The sequence below is a fragment of the Staurois parvus genome, unplaced genomic scaffold (assembly GCF_062004578.1).
Source record: "Staurois parvus isolate SC_StPar_1 unplaced genomic scaffold, SC_StPar_1.0 ptg000457l, whole genome shotgun sequence".
Lineage (NCBI taxonomy): Eukaryota > Metazoa > Chordata > Amphibia > Anura > Ranidae > Staurois > Staurois parvus.
This window is the reverse complement of record NW_028318253.1, coordinates 970,584-984,736: the sequence shown is the minus strand read 5'-3', so window position 1 is coordinate 984,736 and position 14,153 is coordinate 970,584. Positions and strand designations below refer to the sequence as shown.

Genomic DNA, 14,153 nt, shown 5'->3' with positions numbered 1-14,153 from the left:
TGGTACTTTCAGGGTATTTAAAGGGACAAAACATGGGAAATGTGTATTTTTGTGTATTACAGATATTATTCTGCATGGACATGCACTTTAAACTAGCACCAGACTAAGATGACGGCCTTTGGTTATATTGTCAGAATACAGGAATCCAGTGCTGCTGCTGACCGGACGCTCACTGCTACAGTTGTACAGCGCTCACACTGGCCGCTATTACACCGTGTGTCACCAGGGCTGGAGGACCTCCCATGGTTGGATGGTGTGCAGAGAGCTGGGCTTCAACAGGTACTCAGTGTGATACTCCAACTGAATGCAATGATTCTGTTGAAAAGGATTTTCCAGGGAATGTATTCATCCTTTCTGCTCAGATTTCTCCTTGTAAATTCTCCCAGGAATATTCGATATAGCAAAGTATATATAAAGTTTAGTAAGTCCCAGATTTTCCAGGTTTACGGTTTCATTGCCATAAATTCCACACGCTGGGGGACTGCATGCAGCCGCATTGCTTTTTCCTTTGCCTTGTAGAAGAATGGTGCCCATGGATATTATAGACAGTTGAGAGTTGGTGCTGCCCCCTTTAAACTTGCTGGCCTCGGCACTGGCCCACTTGCTCCATATTGGTACATAGAGCTCTGGCCATACACACATTCATCATTCAATAAACATCTGGACAATCTTATAACTTGAAGTGATGCTTTTATACCAAATATGTCCTCAAAGCAATTCCCTGTAATAGAAAATGGATTATACATCACTGCTTATCCTTACATCACTCTGTCATTTTCTGGCTGGAGGATATCATCATCATCTAGCCCACATGTGTCAAACACAAGGCCTGGGGGCCGAATCTGGCCTGCCAGACCATTTCATGTGGCCCTCACACCCAGGGCTTTTCTAGCCGGAAAGTGCAGAGGGGAGCAGAGGTCAAAGCTGAGAAGGAGAGGTGGACAGCCCTTGAAATAGAGCTGAACCCTGCACTCTGTACACAGCACACTTCTGAACTCTGCACAACACGTACTCCTGAACCCTGCACTCTATATGTAGTGCACCTCTAAAGCCCTGCACTCTGTATGTAGCAGTACTCCTGAATTCTGCATACATAGATTTACAAATACAACCGGCCCTTTGAAGGTAACCTAATGCTGATGCGGCATGTGATGAAATTGAGTTTGACACCCCTGATCTAGCCCTTTCCTCCTCAACCCTACTGTGCCAGGCCCGTCCTTTTCATTAACCTCCCTGGCGGTATTCCCGAGTGTAGCTCGGGGTAAAATGTCAGTGCCAAAAGCGCTAACCCCGAGCTACACTCGGGCTTACCATGCGGCGCTGCATAGGGAGTCCCTGCAGAGCTTACCTTGTCCTTCGCTCTCGCGATGTGTCCCCTGCAGTGTCCCCGGCCATCTCCTCCGGCCGATGCCGGCATCCGGCTTCTGTGTTCCGGTCCCTGTGACGTCGGGATGTACGGGCGCCGCCTCCGGTGGCGACGGGAAATTTGAAAATATTAAAAAATTTAATTTTTTTCCAAACAAATTTTACATAGCAAAACATTGCTGTTTCGACCCATTTCACATACATTTGGTCCCTAGTGCTTTGTTCTGTGCCCTGCTGTTCTTTCTGCCTGGAAACTAGGAAAGTCCATGGCGTCCAAAAAGCGTCCCTTTAGGTCAAAAGCGGGTTTAGATCAGCTAGAGAACAGCGATAGTAAATCAGAACCACTTGCAGAATTGAGTGATAATGATTTGTGGAGGAAATTCGTCATCAGACACTGAAAACGATTTTGCGACTTTGCTCAGCGATGTGAGAACTTGGCGCTATATTTCAAATTTCAGTGTTTTTGGTTTGATTATATTATTGAATTAAATGTATTATTATTTTTTGTGATTATTTATTCAATTATAATTTATGATTTTGTGTTTCAAATTTTATCATACCCGGGATGTTTAATAGACTCTTGTTCGGACAGATTTCAGTGAGTTATTCCTAAATATTACAGCCTACAATAAAAAAACTACATATTTCCATGCAAAATAATGGTACCGCTTTCAGCACCAAAAATCTGAAATAATCAGACCGCCAGGGAGGTTAATCGGATTTCAGTTCATTTAATCACAAAGGCTGAACATCCTATGTCGGCATTACCTAGGATAGTCTTCAGGCAAATGCAGTCTGCCTAGGAATGTCCACCTCTCCAGATCAACACCCACCCATCAAGGCATTTTGATATTTGCATAACTGCAGGAGCCTCAGAGGAATCCTGAGAGGAGTACAGAGGCAGGGTGCTGTGATGTTTTCAGGAAGCACCCTGCCTGCCCCTCCCAGCAGCCATGTTCTGCCTGCATTGCATACAGAAGCACAGATGCCCAGTGATGAGATCATAGCGTCTAAAATAAAATATGTAATGAAAATGGAAAGGTTTTATTTAATAATTTTATTAACATGTTGATGTTGCGGGGAAGGGGGGAACCAGGGATGGCAGAATATAAGCAGATTAAACATTACCACCAATGTGTGAGAACTGTGGTCTTTGTACAGCAGTCTTACACAACTTCAGTGCCACAGTCAGCAGGCAGAACATGGCTGCTGGGAGGGGCAGGCAGGGTGCTTCCTGAAAACATCACAGCACTGAAATATCACTGAAATCTAATAATAGCATGATTATGCCGCTAAAAATCCACAGGTGTATCCCAGGCTTTAAGGTGGAACTCCAGTCAAAACTCTAGTACTGCAAAGGTACCTGTCTGGGTTTTATCACTGTTCACGTTCCTGTTTGAGAGGTTCCTTCTCACTTCCAGTCTTGGAGTATGCTATTACAGAGACATGTAAACATTGTCATCGAAACAGGAGTTGAGCAGAACTCTGGGGGAGATTTTCTCTCATTTCCTTTTGTGTCTCAGGAACAGGAAGTGAAGAGAACTCACCCCAGTGGTGTCAGTCAGCAGTAAAAAACCTGAGATTCAGTGTTCTATCCCCTTTTCATTCTATTCACAAACTAGAAAAAAAGGTTTGGCTAGAGTTCCACCAATTCTAGAGTACAGAAGCATGACTCTACAGTATAACTTGGGTGAATAGTTTTAGGCCTTGTTGGCACGGGGCAAACTATACCGTATGCCCATGCAGGGCCGTGTTTACCTGTGTGGGGATGCACAGGTGTTCCATGCATCCCGGTGCAAGCAGTCCCATTGATGTCTATTAGGACGCAGCAGTTGCATGGACACAATTTGACATCCGTGTGAGTGCAGGTGCGTGTCCCCAAATGTAGACAGTGTGAGTTTGGGGACACGCACCCACACATATGTCATATTGAGAGCCGCTGGGACCCAGTTGACATGAATGGGACTGCCTGCACAGGGATACAGAGAACTACTGTGCATCATCATATGGGTAAACATCGCCCTGCATTTGTGTACAGTATTGTACGCCCTGTGTGAATGAGGCCTTATAATTGCAGTTTGCAATGGGAGACCTCTGATTTCCCCTCCTCTATACATATAGCAGTGATAATTCTGTTCTGACCATCTCTCCTTTTCTTTCCATGTGACAGCAACACAGTAGTGTCTTCTCCGGTGTCACTGAACACAACAGATGCCGCCTGCCTAGAGTCATTTGCTGTGGTGAACAAAACGATCGGGTCTCCCAGTAACCTCGAGACATTCCTGAGCCCTGTGTAGGTGACAATAAATGAACACTAGATGGCTGTACTCACTAGATCAGTCTTTCTCAACCTTTGGCCAACATTTCTTTAGCTTTGAATACAATGATGAAGGGATGAACATCCTTCAGGTTTTTATTTGTCTTCTGTCCTTTTGGTTTTTTTTAGATACATGACAGGAAGTGAGAGAAAATGTCCTGAAAGTGAGGGTTACTCCAATAACGGCAGTTGGCCCTGGAGCACAATGCATAGTTGCCAAGATTTAAAAAAAGTTTTTAGGGACACCTTTTTTTTCCGTGTCCAGAAATCCACTGTAGTTACATAGTTAGTCTGGCTGAAAAAAAGATAAAAGTCCATCCAGTTCAAATATTAAAAGGAAAAAAAAAAAGTTATAATCCTATACCCACAGTTGATCCAGAGGAAGGCAAAAAAACCCAGCAAATCATAATCCAATTTGCTCCTGCTGGGAAAAAAATTCCTTCCTGATCCCCCGAGAGGCAATCGGATATTTCCTGGATCAACTTTACCTATAAATGTTTGTATCCAGTTATATTCTGTGTATCTAAGGAAGAATCCAGGACTTTTTTTGAAGCAATCCACTGAGCTGGCCAGAACCAACTCTTGAGGGAGTCTATTCCACAGTTTCACAGCTCTTACTGTGAAGAAGCCTTTCCGTGTTTGAAGATTACATTTCTTTTCCTCTAGGCGTAAAGAGTGCCCCCTGTGGGTGGAGCATATACTTTAATTAGGGATGGGCTTTCATAAAAGCATATCATTGACATATTAACTTATTTGATGCAGATATATATATATAGATATGGCTGTGAAGGGGGACTTATTGCATTTCTAGAGGGAAGATGCGATGTGATGGGGGTCTGTGCGCGTTTTTTTTTTGGGGGGGGGGGGTCAGTCGCTGCTCTAATGGGGTGTATTATCTCAAGAGAATGGATGTGATGGGTTCTTATTGTCTGTGGAGGGAAGATGGAAATTGAGAGCAGATTATGTCTTCATATCTGGTGTCCTTTGTTTTTGTTTTTTTTACAGGGAATCATGCCCAGCTCAGGAGGGTGTATCACTGCAGTGCACAGGTAAGACAATGATCACTGCCACAGGCAACTGAGAGCAAACAGTGGAAGGTTTTTTTAATGATTGCAATATAGTTTATGGTCAGACGATGGTGCCAGATACACCGATGCAATTGTAAGCCTTCCACTGTATCCACTTGAAGATCGAACCTTTTCTGGCACTTTTTGTTTAGATGTAACAATCAGTATTTTTTGCAGTATTTTTTGGTATATATATAATTTTTTTTTAAAGCAGGGGCTCTACAGAATAAATCGGTGGGTGTTGCAATTTTGTATGTTACACAGTATTTGCGCAGTGGTTTCTCAAACGCATTATTTTTGGAAAAATAAACTTTTTTTAATTTTAATGCACTAAAACACAATATAATTTGTGCTAAGGTATAATAGATGATGTTACACCAAGTAACTAAATGCTAAACATGTTACACTATAAAATTGTGCATACCCGTGCAATGGCGACAAACGACGTAAATTTTACTATCCGTAGGTGACACTTTAAAAGCCTTTACAGCACAGGTGTGAAATTGCGGCCCTCCAGCTGTGAAGGAACTACAAGTCCCATCATGTCTCTGCCTTTGGGAGTCATGCTGGTAATTGGCAGCCTTGCAATGCCTTATGGGATTTGTAGTTCTGCAACAGCTGAAGGGCCGCAGTTAAACACCCCTGATTTACAGGTTACCACTTTAGATTTAAAGAGGAGGTCTGGTGCTAGTATTACTGCCCATGATCTGATGTTCGTGGTGATACTTCGCATATGTGAGGCGATCGCTGTTTCCTTTTACAAGAGAGCCGGCTGTCAGCTTTAAAAAACCATAACAGGATGGTGCCCGTGGTATAACCACTTGAAGTTCAGCGATGTATCAGTACGTCGTTGGTCCACAAGTGGGTATTCTATTGATGCTTCTTTCTCCTACACAAGTTTAGCAGCAGCAAAAACACATTTTTGCATGTGCATTTATGCGCGTTCATGCATGTTTATGCACATTCCTGTGTCTGGCGTCGATACGTTGTATTGCCCAGAACGTGACTAACCAGCATTAATCCCGTCTATGTGAATTTAGGCACTTTTGAGCATTTGTATATGCTCAATAGCTCCTCTCCTGGATGTGCAAGTAATTTTTTTTTCTGCCTCTAAACTTCTTCTTAAAACTCCTATATAAGCACGGACACAGAGGTTAAAAAAAAAAGTTAAACCGCCTGTAAAAGCAGCGTTTATGAACTCAAGGTGAAGAATGCAACACAAAGCTAAACTCCAGGCAGATAGTATAAAAAAAATCTCCCCTTAATACACTTGCATGTTCTATATGTTAGTAAAAGAAAAATCTAAAAGTGTTTTTTTATTCACCAAGAATAAGTGTTCTGTTTGAAGCCGTTTGCTCTGCCTATTTTGCATTTGTTGCAGATTGCGGGCGGTCAGCTTCCGAGAGTCAGCGTATTGTTGGAGGGTCCCCGTCAGCCTGGGGACGTTGGCCATGGGTAGCCAGCCTGCGATGGGACGGACGCCATGTTTGCGGAGGATCCATCATTTCATCGCAATGGGTGATGAGCGCGGCTCACTGCTTTGTACTGTGAGTCAGTTTATTATTATGTGGTCTGGCTGTATATGCAATACTAGAGTTGTAAAAATATTCCTCAGTAGTATTGTTTATAACAAGGCATCCGCATAGGAGGTGTAGGTGTGAATCATGGCCTTGAACTTCTTTCTGGTTTATCATAGGTATTGTTCTAGTATAATGACGTGTTCTGTTACGTTCTTATACAACTGGCTTTTTTGCCAAAGGATGTGGATTGTTCAGTTCCAAAATGTACTCTTCCAAATATCTTGATATACATATTAAATATGACGGAGCTGTTTTTTTTTTCCTGGCAGTTGTTTCCAGCAAGAGACAATGTTGGAGGAGTATAAATGACAATTCAATTCAAACCATTTATTTAAAAGATGCCAAAGGAATGAATAATTTCCTAGTGTAGCATCTTCCTAGTTAGGTCCCAGAAGTAGATAGATTTAGATTGTAATCAGCAAGGCAGTATCTTTGTTGTTCGGTAAATTTCATTTCACCTGACTGCAATCAGTGTGGCTGCAATTCTGGGTTAGGCAAATTACTCCGAGTTCACATATATGCAGCCATGCGGGCTGCGTTTTGCGCGGACACGTGAGCAGGGGCGGACTGACAACTCATGGGGCCCCCAGGCAATAGGGGATCATGGGGCCCCTGTGTCCTTGCCCAAACTCAAAAAGCCTATGGAAAAGGTACCAGGGGCATCTTATGGGGCCCCCTACTGACCCCAGGCCCTCGGGCAGTGCCCGAGTTTCCAAATGGTCAGTCCGCCCCTGCACGAGAGCCCATTCATTTGAATGAACTCCCGTGCTCCGTGGCACGCAGAGAAGAAGTCCCTGCACTTCTGAAAACGCAGCCCGCACAGGAACCATGGTTCCCAGTACGGTTGCGTTTTTCCAGTGCGATTGGCGTGCCATTAAAACCAGTGCGATTGGCGTGCCATTAAAACTCCGCGGGTCCGCATTTCTCTGTGCGGGTGGTGCGGCTGCATGTATTTTTGTACAGATCCGCAGCGGCACCACCCGCACATATGTGAACCTAGCCTTAAGCTCTAGCTCATTGTAGCAAGTGCATAGGATTGTTTCGTTTATGCCCTATAGCCCCGTACACAGGATCAGAATATCGGACGAATGATCGCCCATTTTTTTTTCTACATTCTAGTCTCATATCAAAAGTGACGATGTTACTAAACTTATGAAAATTCTTTATGACAGAATAAAAATTCTGAAGAATGTAATGTATTTATATTGTATTTTCAGACAATTACTGTACTGATTAAATACAAATCGCACCATATATATATCGTATAATAACAATTTTTGTGCTTTTCACTTCTGTTTTTTTTTTTTTTGGACAATTGCTGTGTATTAACGATCAGAATAATATAAGATCGATTTAAAAGCGGCATTATTGATGATATTATGATATTCTAATCGTGTATACAGTATGGGGCATATGAATCTCAGGCTGCTGATTTAATTACCTTCACTTTATATCTCCAGGGTTACCTAAAATATTCTGGAACATAGGTGTTGAGTAATGTAAATAGGCAGCATGAATATTTATACTGCGTTAGCCAATATTGTGGGCCCTAGCACAAGTGGTTGCTGGGTAAGGGTATAAATATTCTGAAACTTTAGAGCAATCTCCTCTTGTCCTGGGTAAGAGGAGTCCACCCTTGAGGGCATGCTGCCCTCCCAGGCAACCCTGCCCTGCGTTTGCTGTTTATGAAGCCTCAGCCAAGCTAGCCTGGAAGCTGACTCAGGGACTGTGTCAGGGATGGTCTGGTCTGAGACTACTTGAAGACATTGAAAAGATGCATCCATTCAGGCTTGTGAGTACAGACTGTGTGAGAGTTCCTAGAGTCTGTGGGCTGCTGCCACCCCTCTGGTGCTTGAGAGTCAGCTGAGAGTACAGGAAAGAAAGGGGGTACCGGCTGGTATCCTGAAGAGCCTAGTTCACCTTGTTCTGTGCTAAAATTTATTGGAACATGTTTGTGCCTTTCATCTGCTTCAACTAAACCAAGTCCCTTCTGGCCCCTACAGTGCATTCTATGCATGAAGGTAAAAAACGTATGTGTGCAGCCGCTCCCCCCCAGTACCTACCTGAGCCCTATCTTGATCCAGCGATGTGCACTAGCGCTTTTGCTCTCCTGGGTCTCTCGTTGGCTGAGACTACGGTGAGAACCATTGGCTCCGCTACTGTTAATCACATCCAGTGAGCCAATGAGGAGAGAGTGGGGGGTGCGGCTGAGCTGAGCCCGTGTGTGAACACATAGAGCAGCTGCTCAAGTGCGAGCTGCTCAAGTACCTCCATAGCAAACTTCTTGTTGTGGAGGCACTTGGCAGGAGGGAGGGGCCAGGAGCATCGTGGGGGACCCGAGAATAGGAGGATCAGGGCTGCTATGTGCATTTTGCACAAAACAGGTAAGTAAAATATGTTTGTTTTATCTTTATTTTTTTTTAATCTGCCTTTACAATCACTTTAAAGTGCTGCAGAAGAAGAAAGTTAGTGTCCTCAGTTGTACATAGTGCTTTTTGGAGCAGCCCACTCTTCCCTAATCCGTATCCATATTACTCAAAATCCAAAAAGAACATCCCCTAGACTTACTGAGGCATAGAGTGACTGTTCTCGTGTGCCTGGCTGTGGGGCTGAAGACGGGAAAGACCCTTAGGGACCTATTTGAACATTCTGGCTCCTGCAGAGGTACCGCTACACTTTCCTTGAGTTCTGGTTCTGATGATATACTGCAAGTACAATAGTATGGTGCTTCAGTTGTGGCAGTGTGAGTTTGGCACTGCCCAGATCACTAACACTAATTTCCATACTGAAATGTTGTGACAACAGGTGTTCAGAGTCACAAGGGAACTTTACAAATATTTCTCCTTATATTGTGCAGATCCAAGTGCTGATCGGGAGGTTTGAGTCTACAGTAGAAAGAGAAAACATTGCCTAATGGGTCCCTGAGGGCCATAGAGTAACTTACCTAGGGGCAAGCAAAACCCTTGGGTCTTTGGTTAAAGTATAACTAAAGTTAAGGTTTAAAGTTTTATATTCCTATCTGTGCCCCCGTTAGGTTATTCACCCTCTCTATTTGTCCTGTTTACCATTATTACCAAACCTGAATATGAAAGAAAATCCCATATTTTCGGTTGTCCCCAGAACAGGAATAGAGGGAAATCTTCCACCAGGGGCACTAGTTCTGGTGACAACCAGGAATTTCCTCACTTTAGAGGAACTTTCTCTCACTTCCTTTATTGGCTATGGGACAGGAAATGAAGAAAAATCTCCCCAATGGGACACAGGTGGCAAAAGTAAACCTTACATGGTTCATAACCCTCCCTCATTCAATCCAAAATGAAAAAAAAGAGTTTTGCCTTTAGTTCTATTCTCAGGGTCATCAGTATTGTGACACAATTATCAGGCTATTATAATCCTTGCTTTCAGCCTGTCTTTGACTAATTGTTCATTTTAAATTATTTATTTTCACAAAAAAGACACCTAAAGTCAATTTCAGTGTTTTTCAAGATTATTCCAAGAAGAAGGGTTGCAAGAAAGAAAATCGCTCAATTCCCCCATCAACACATTCAATGTTGATGAGGGAATCTCTCCTGTGGAATTATTGTGTCCTGCCAGCGGGGAGCCTTCCCTGCCAGCAGAACACAATGACTACTAATGCTAATGGCTATATCCACTGGCAGCAATCATATGTAAAAAATCTGACATTCTGGTTGATCCATCGAAGGATGGATTGACTTGAGTACAACTATCATGCCCATAGATGGATTGAATATCGGCTGGTCCTTGGTGAACCAGGCAAGATTCAATCCATCTATGGCCGGCTTTACTCTTCCAACTCAACAACATCTGTCTTCATCTGCAGCATCTACTACAATGGTCTCTACAACCCAGAAACCAATTACTTTCTGATTAAAACCAGCTAGCCTGGTTTGCTGTCCCAATTTACACTGATATATACTGCACAATTATTCCCATTATTTACCAGCAAATAAATGTCTATCTGATCACCACTTTACTGGGTCCATTCATGGCTTGTTTGAGTTCACTGAAGAAGCTGTACTGAGAGCCCCTGGGGCACTTTGGTCTCTACCTTTTTTCTTGGTGCTTGTGCTGTATTCCTATGCTTTGAGTACTCTACATTCTGGGTCTGATTGTTTTCCATATGGCAGGTCCAACTTCCTTACTGTGGGTCGTTGGAAGGTTCACGTTGGCTTTACATCTCTCAACCCATCGACAACTGTCTCCATCCGCAGCATCTACTACAATGGACTCTACAACCCCGAAACCAATGACTTTGATGTTGCTCTGATCAAAACCAGCCAGCCTATGGCCTTCTCTGGTATGTCGGTCATGTTGTATGTAATGTTTCTGAATGAGCAGGAGAATCTTCTGAACACTGCCATTTGCTGGTACAAAAAAAAAAAATAAAATAAAATTTGGCATCTCACAGGTAGTACTGAAACACACTTTTATCTGTAGCTGCAAAGAGAAATACTGATATACAGCTCATCGATTTATAGCCAGTAAGAACTGAACATGATTGGTAATCCAGAACAAGAGCACAACACAAATAAATTCCCTGGCACTCTCTTTTATGTAGCAAGATGCACCCAAAACATGTTTCTGAAAGCGTAATGAAGGCAGAAGTGGCATAAATAAAATCTACTTGAAAGCTATAAGGGCTCATTCACACTTGGCTGTTTTACCAACGCTTGCCAAACGCCCCTATAGCGGTTGGCTAGCGTTGGTCCGGCGTTTGCGGAGCGGTTTTTAACGCTCGGCAAACGCTGCATGCGCGGTTTAGCGGCGGTTGCTAAGCCTTTGCCGAGCGTTAAAAACGCCCCACAAACGCCTATAATGCAGTTTGAATGGTGTTACTGCTCCGCAAACGCCCCGCAAACGCTGGCCGGGCGTTTGTGGAGCGGCACCATAGACTAGAATAGGAGGCTTCAACGCCTCCTGACTCGACCAGAGGAGTCCGTTTTGCCACGACGCGACACAAACACTCCCGTTAGAACAGCACCATGTGCTGTAATGTGCAGAATTGGCAAAGGCGTTTGTGAAGCGGTAAAAACACTTCCCAAACGCCTCTCTGCCGCCTGCACACAACGCAAGTGTGAACGTATCCTAAGCCACCCTTAGGGGGGGATTTACTAAAACTGGTTCACAGAATCTGCTGCAGCTGTGTATGGTAGCCAATCAGCTTCTAGCTTCAGCTTGTTTAATTAAGCTTTGATAATAAAACCTGAAAGCTGATTGGTTTCTATGCAGAGCTGCACTAGATTTTGCACTCTCCAGCTTTAGTACAGCTCCCTCTTCGGGTGCTTCTGCAAGAGCCGTTCCTTGTATAAAGCCAAATTAAACTCAGCACATTTGAGGTGCATCAAAACAAATGCAAATATATACAGTTTATTTTCTTTAAATAGCAGACACAGCCTGAGTAGAAGAGCCTGTGTCTTGCCAGCATACTGTAGAGAAGGACTTTTGCTACCTGTGTGAATGCAGTGATCTGCCTGTAGAGCTCCAACAAGTCCCCTGCTGAGTTAGACTTAGAGCTCTCCATTTGGTAAAGCTCAAGCTCCTTTTGCTTGGAGAGCTCTAGCTCTTACTTAGCAGGAGGTGTGTTGGACCTCTGCTGAGAGACTACTGCTTCCCTACAGAGACATAGGGAAGAGTTGGAATTTCTGTCAAGGTTTTATTGCTTTCTGTGTCCCTGCTATATAGATTTGCCTCTCTGTCTTGATGACCACTGTCACAGAGACATAAACGAATGTGAGTTACAACATTTTAAAGATGGCCACAGATTAGGTGCTGAGGGCAAATATTCCAATGGTGACAGCTGCCTAAGTGGGGATTTGTCTGTACTTTGCACAGATTTCCTAACATTAACGGGCATGTTTAATGAAGTAGTGAACCTGACATTCAACATTCACTACAAGTGGATCTTCCTGATGCATATGTTTTCAGTGACAGTGATTGCTCCACCACCAGTGAATGTTAGGTGAAAGACCCATTTACTTAAAAGGATAATTAAGGGAAAACTCCACAAACGCTTCCTTTGTTGGCTCAAAGAGTCCCAGTTCTTATTATGGGACTACCAAATAGTGCCCATGCTTTGGCAATAACGGCAGTGAGAAGACTGAGTAGTTTAGTAAAAAGAAAACTGGACAGGACTGACACCACTTAGTTCACATAAATACAATATGTTGTCAGCCGGGGGCAAACTGACAACTCATGGGGCCCCCAGGCAATAGGGGATCAATAGGGGATTACACATACACTGTGTGTGTATACTGTGTGTGTATTTATGTATATATATATTTATTTAGTACAGGTACTTATATAGCGCCGTCAATTTGTGCAGCACTTTACATATATATATTGTACATTCACATCAGTCCTCAACCCTCAAGGTGTGTACAATCTACTGTCCCTAACTTACATTCATACATACATGTACTAGGGCCAATTTAGACAGGATCCAATTAACCTACCAGCATGTCTTTGGAGGGTGGGAGGAAACCGGAGTACCCGGAGGAAACCCACACAGGGTTTATATCAGAGTAGATTTGATTAAAATCAAGTTGATTTAAATCACTAGTGAAAAGGCTCAACTTAAATCATCATTTTTAAAGAACAACTGTCATCTCTGTCCTGCAGCGGCTCCTCCTCTGAATAACACACAGCCATTAATGTCTAAACCTCTGGCAACAAAAGTGAGTACACACCTAAGTGAAAATGTCCAAATTGGGTCCAAAGTGTCAATATTTTGTGTGGTCACCATTATTTTCCAGCACTGCCTTCACCCTCTTGGGCATGGAGTTCACCAGAGCTCCACAGGTTGCCACTGGAGTTCTCTTCCACTCCTCCATGAGGACATCACAGAGCTGGTGGATGTTAGAGACCTTGCACTCCTCCACCTTCCGTTTTGAGGATGCCCCATAGATGCTGAATAGGGTTTAGGTCTGGAGACATGCTTGGCCAGTCCATCACCTTTACCCTCAGCTTCTTTAGCAAGACAGTGGTCATCTTGGAGGTGTGTTTGGGTCATTATCATGTTGGAATACTGCCCTGCAGCCCAGTCTCCGAAAAGAGGGGATCATGCTCTGCTTCAGTATATCACAGTACATGTTGGCATTCATGGTTCCCTCAATGAACTGTAGCTCCCCAGTGCCGCCAGCACTCATGCAGCCCCAGACCATGACACTCCCACCACCATGCTTGACTGTAGGCAAGACACACTTGTCTTTGTACTCCTCACCTGGTTGCTGCCACACACGTTTGACAACATCTGAATAAAATAAGTTGATCTTGGTCTCGTCAAACCACAGGACATGGTTCCAGTAATCCATGTCCTAAGTCTGCTTGTCTTCAACAAACTGTTTGCCAGCTTTCTTGTGCATCATCTTTAGAAGAGACTTCCATCTGAGACGACAGAATGCAGTGTGAGACGACCAATTTGATGCATTGTGTGGCTTATAGTCTGAGAACTGACAGGCTGACCCTCCACCCCTTCAACCTCTGCATCAATGCTGGCAGCACTCATACTTCTATTTCCCAAAGACAACCTCTGGATATGATGCTGAGCACGTGCACTCAACTTCTTTGGACGACCATGGCGAGGCCTGTTCTGAGTGTAACCTGTCCTGTTTAACTGCTGTTGGGTCTTGGCCACCGTGCTGCAGCTCAGTTTCAGGGTCTTGGCAATCTTCTTATAGCCTAGGCCATCTTTATGTAGAGTAACAATTCTTTTTTTCAGATCCTCGGAGAGTTCTTTGCCATGAGGTGCCATGTTGAACTTCCACTGACCAGAATGAGAGAGTGAGAGCGATAACACCAAATTTA

General features: G+C 43.7%; 1 protein-coding gene across 1 annotated transcript in view; it reads left to right on the top strand.

Annotated features, from left to right (window-relative positions):
• Positions 1-14,153, top strand: part of LOC149452878 (transmembrane protease serine 3-like) — a 67,076-nt gene that overhangs the window by 34,575 nt on the left and 18,348 nt on the right. Inside the window, exons 6-10 of the mRNA XM_089688866.1 lie at positions 135-279; positions 3,536-3,658; positions 4,688-4,731; positions 6,131-6,296; positions 10,478-10,647. Of these exons, the coding sequence (XP_089544992.1) occupies positions 135-279; positions 3,536-3,658; positions 4,688-4,731; positions 6,131-6,296; positions 10,478-10,647 (648 nt within the window). The remainder of the gene's footprint in view (positions 1-134; positions 280-3,535; positions 3,659-4,687; positions 4,732-6,130; positions 6,297-10,477; positions 10,648-14,153) is intronic.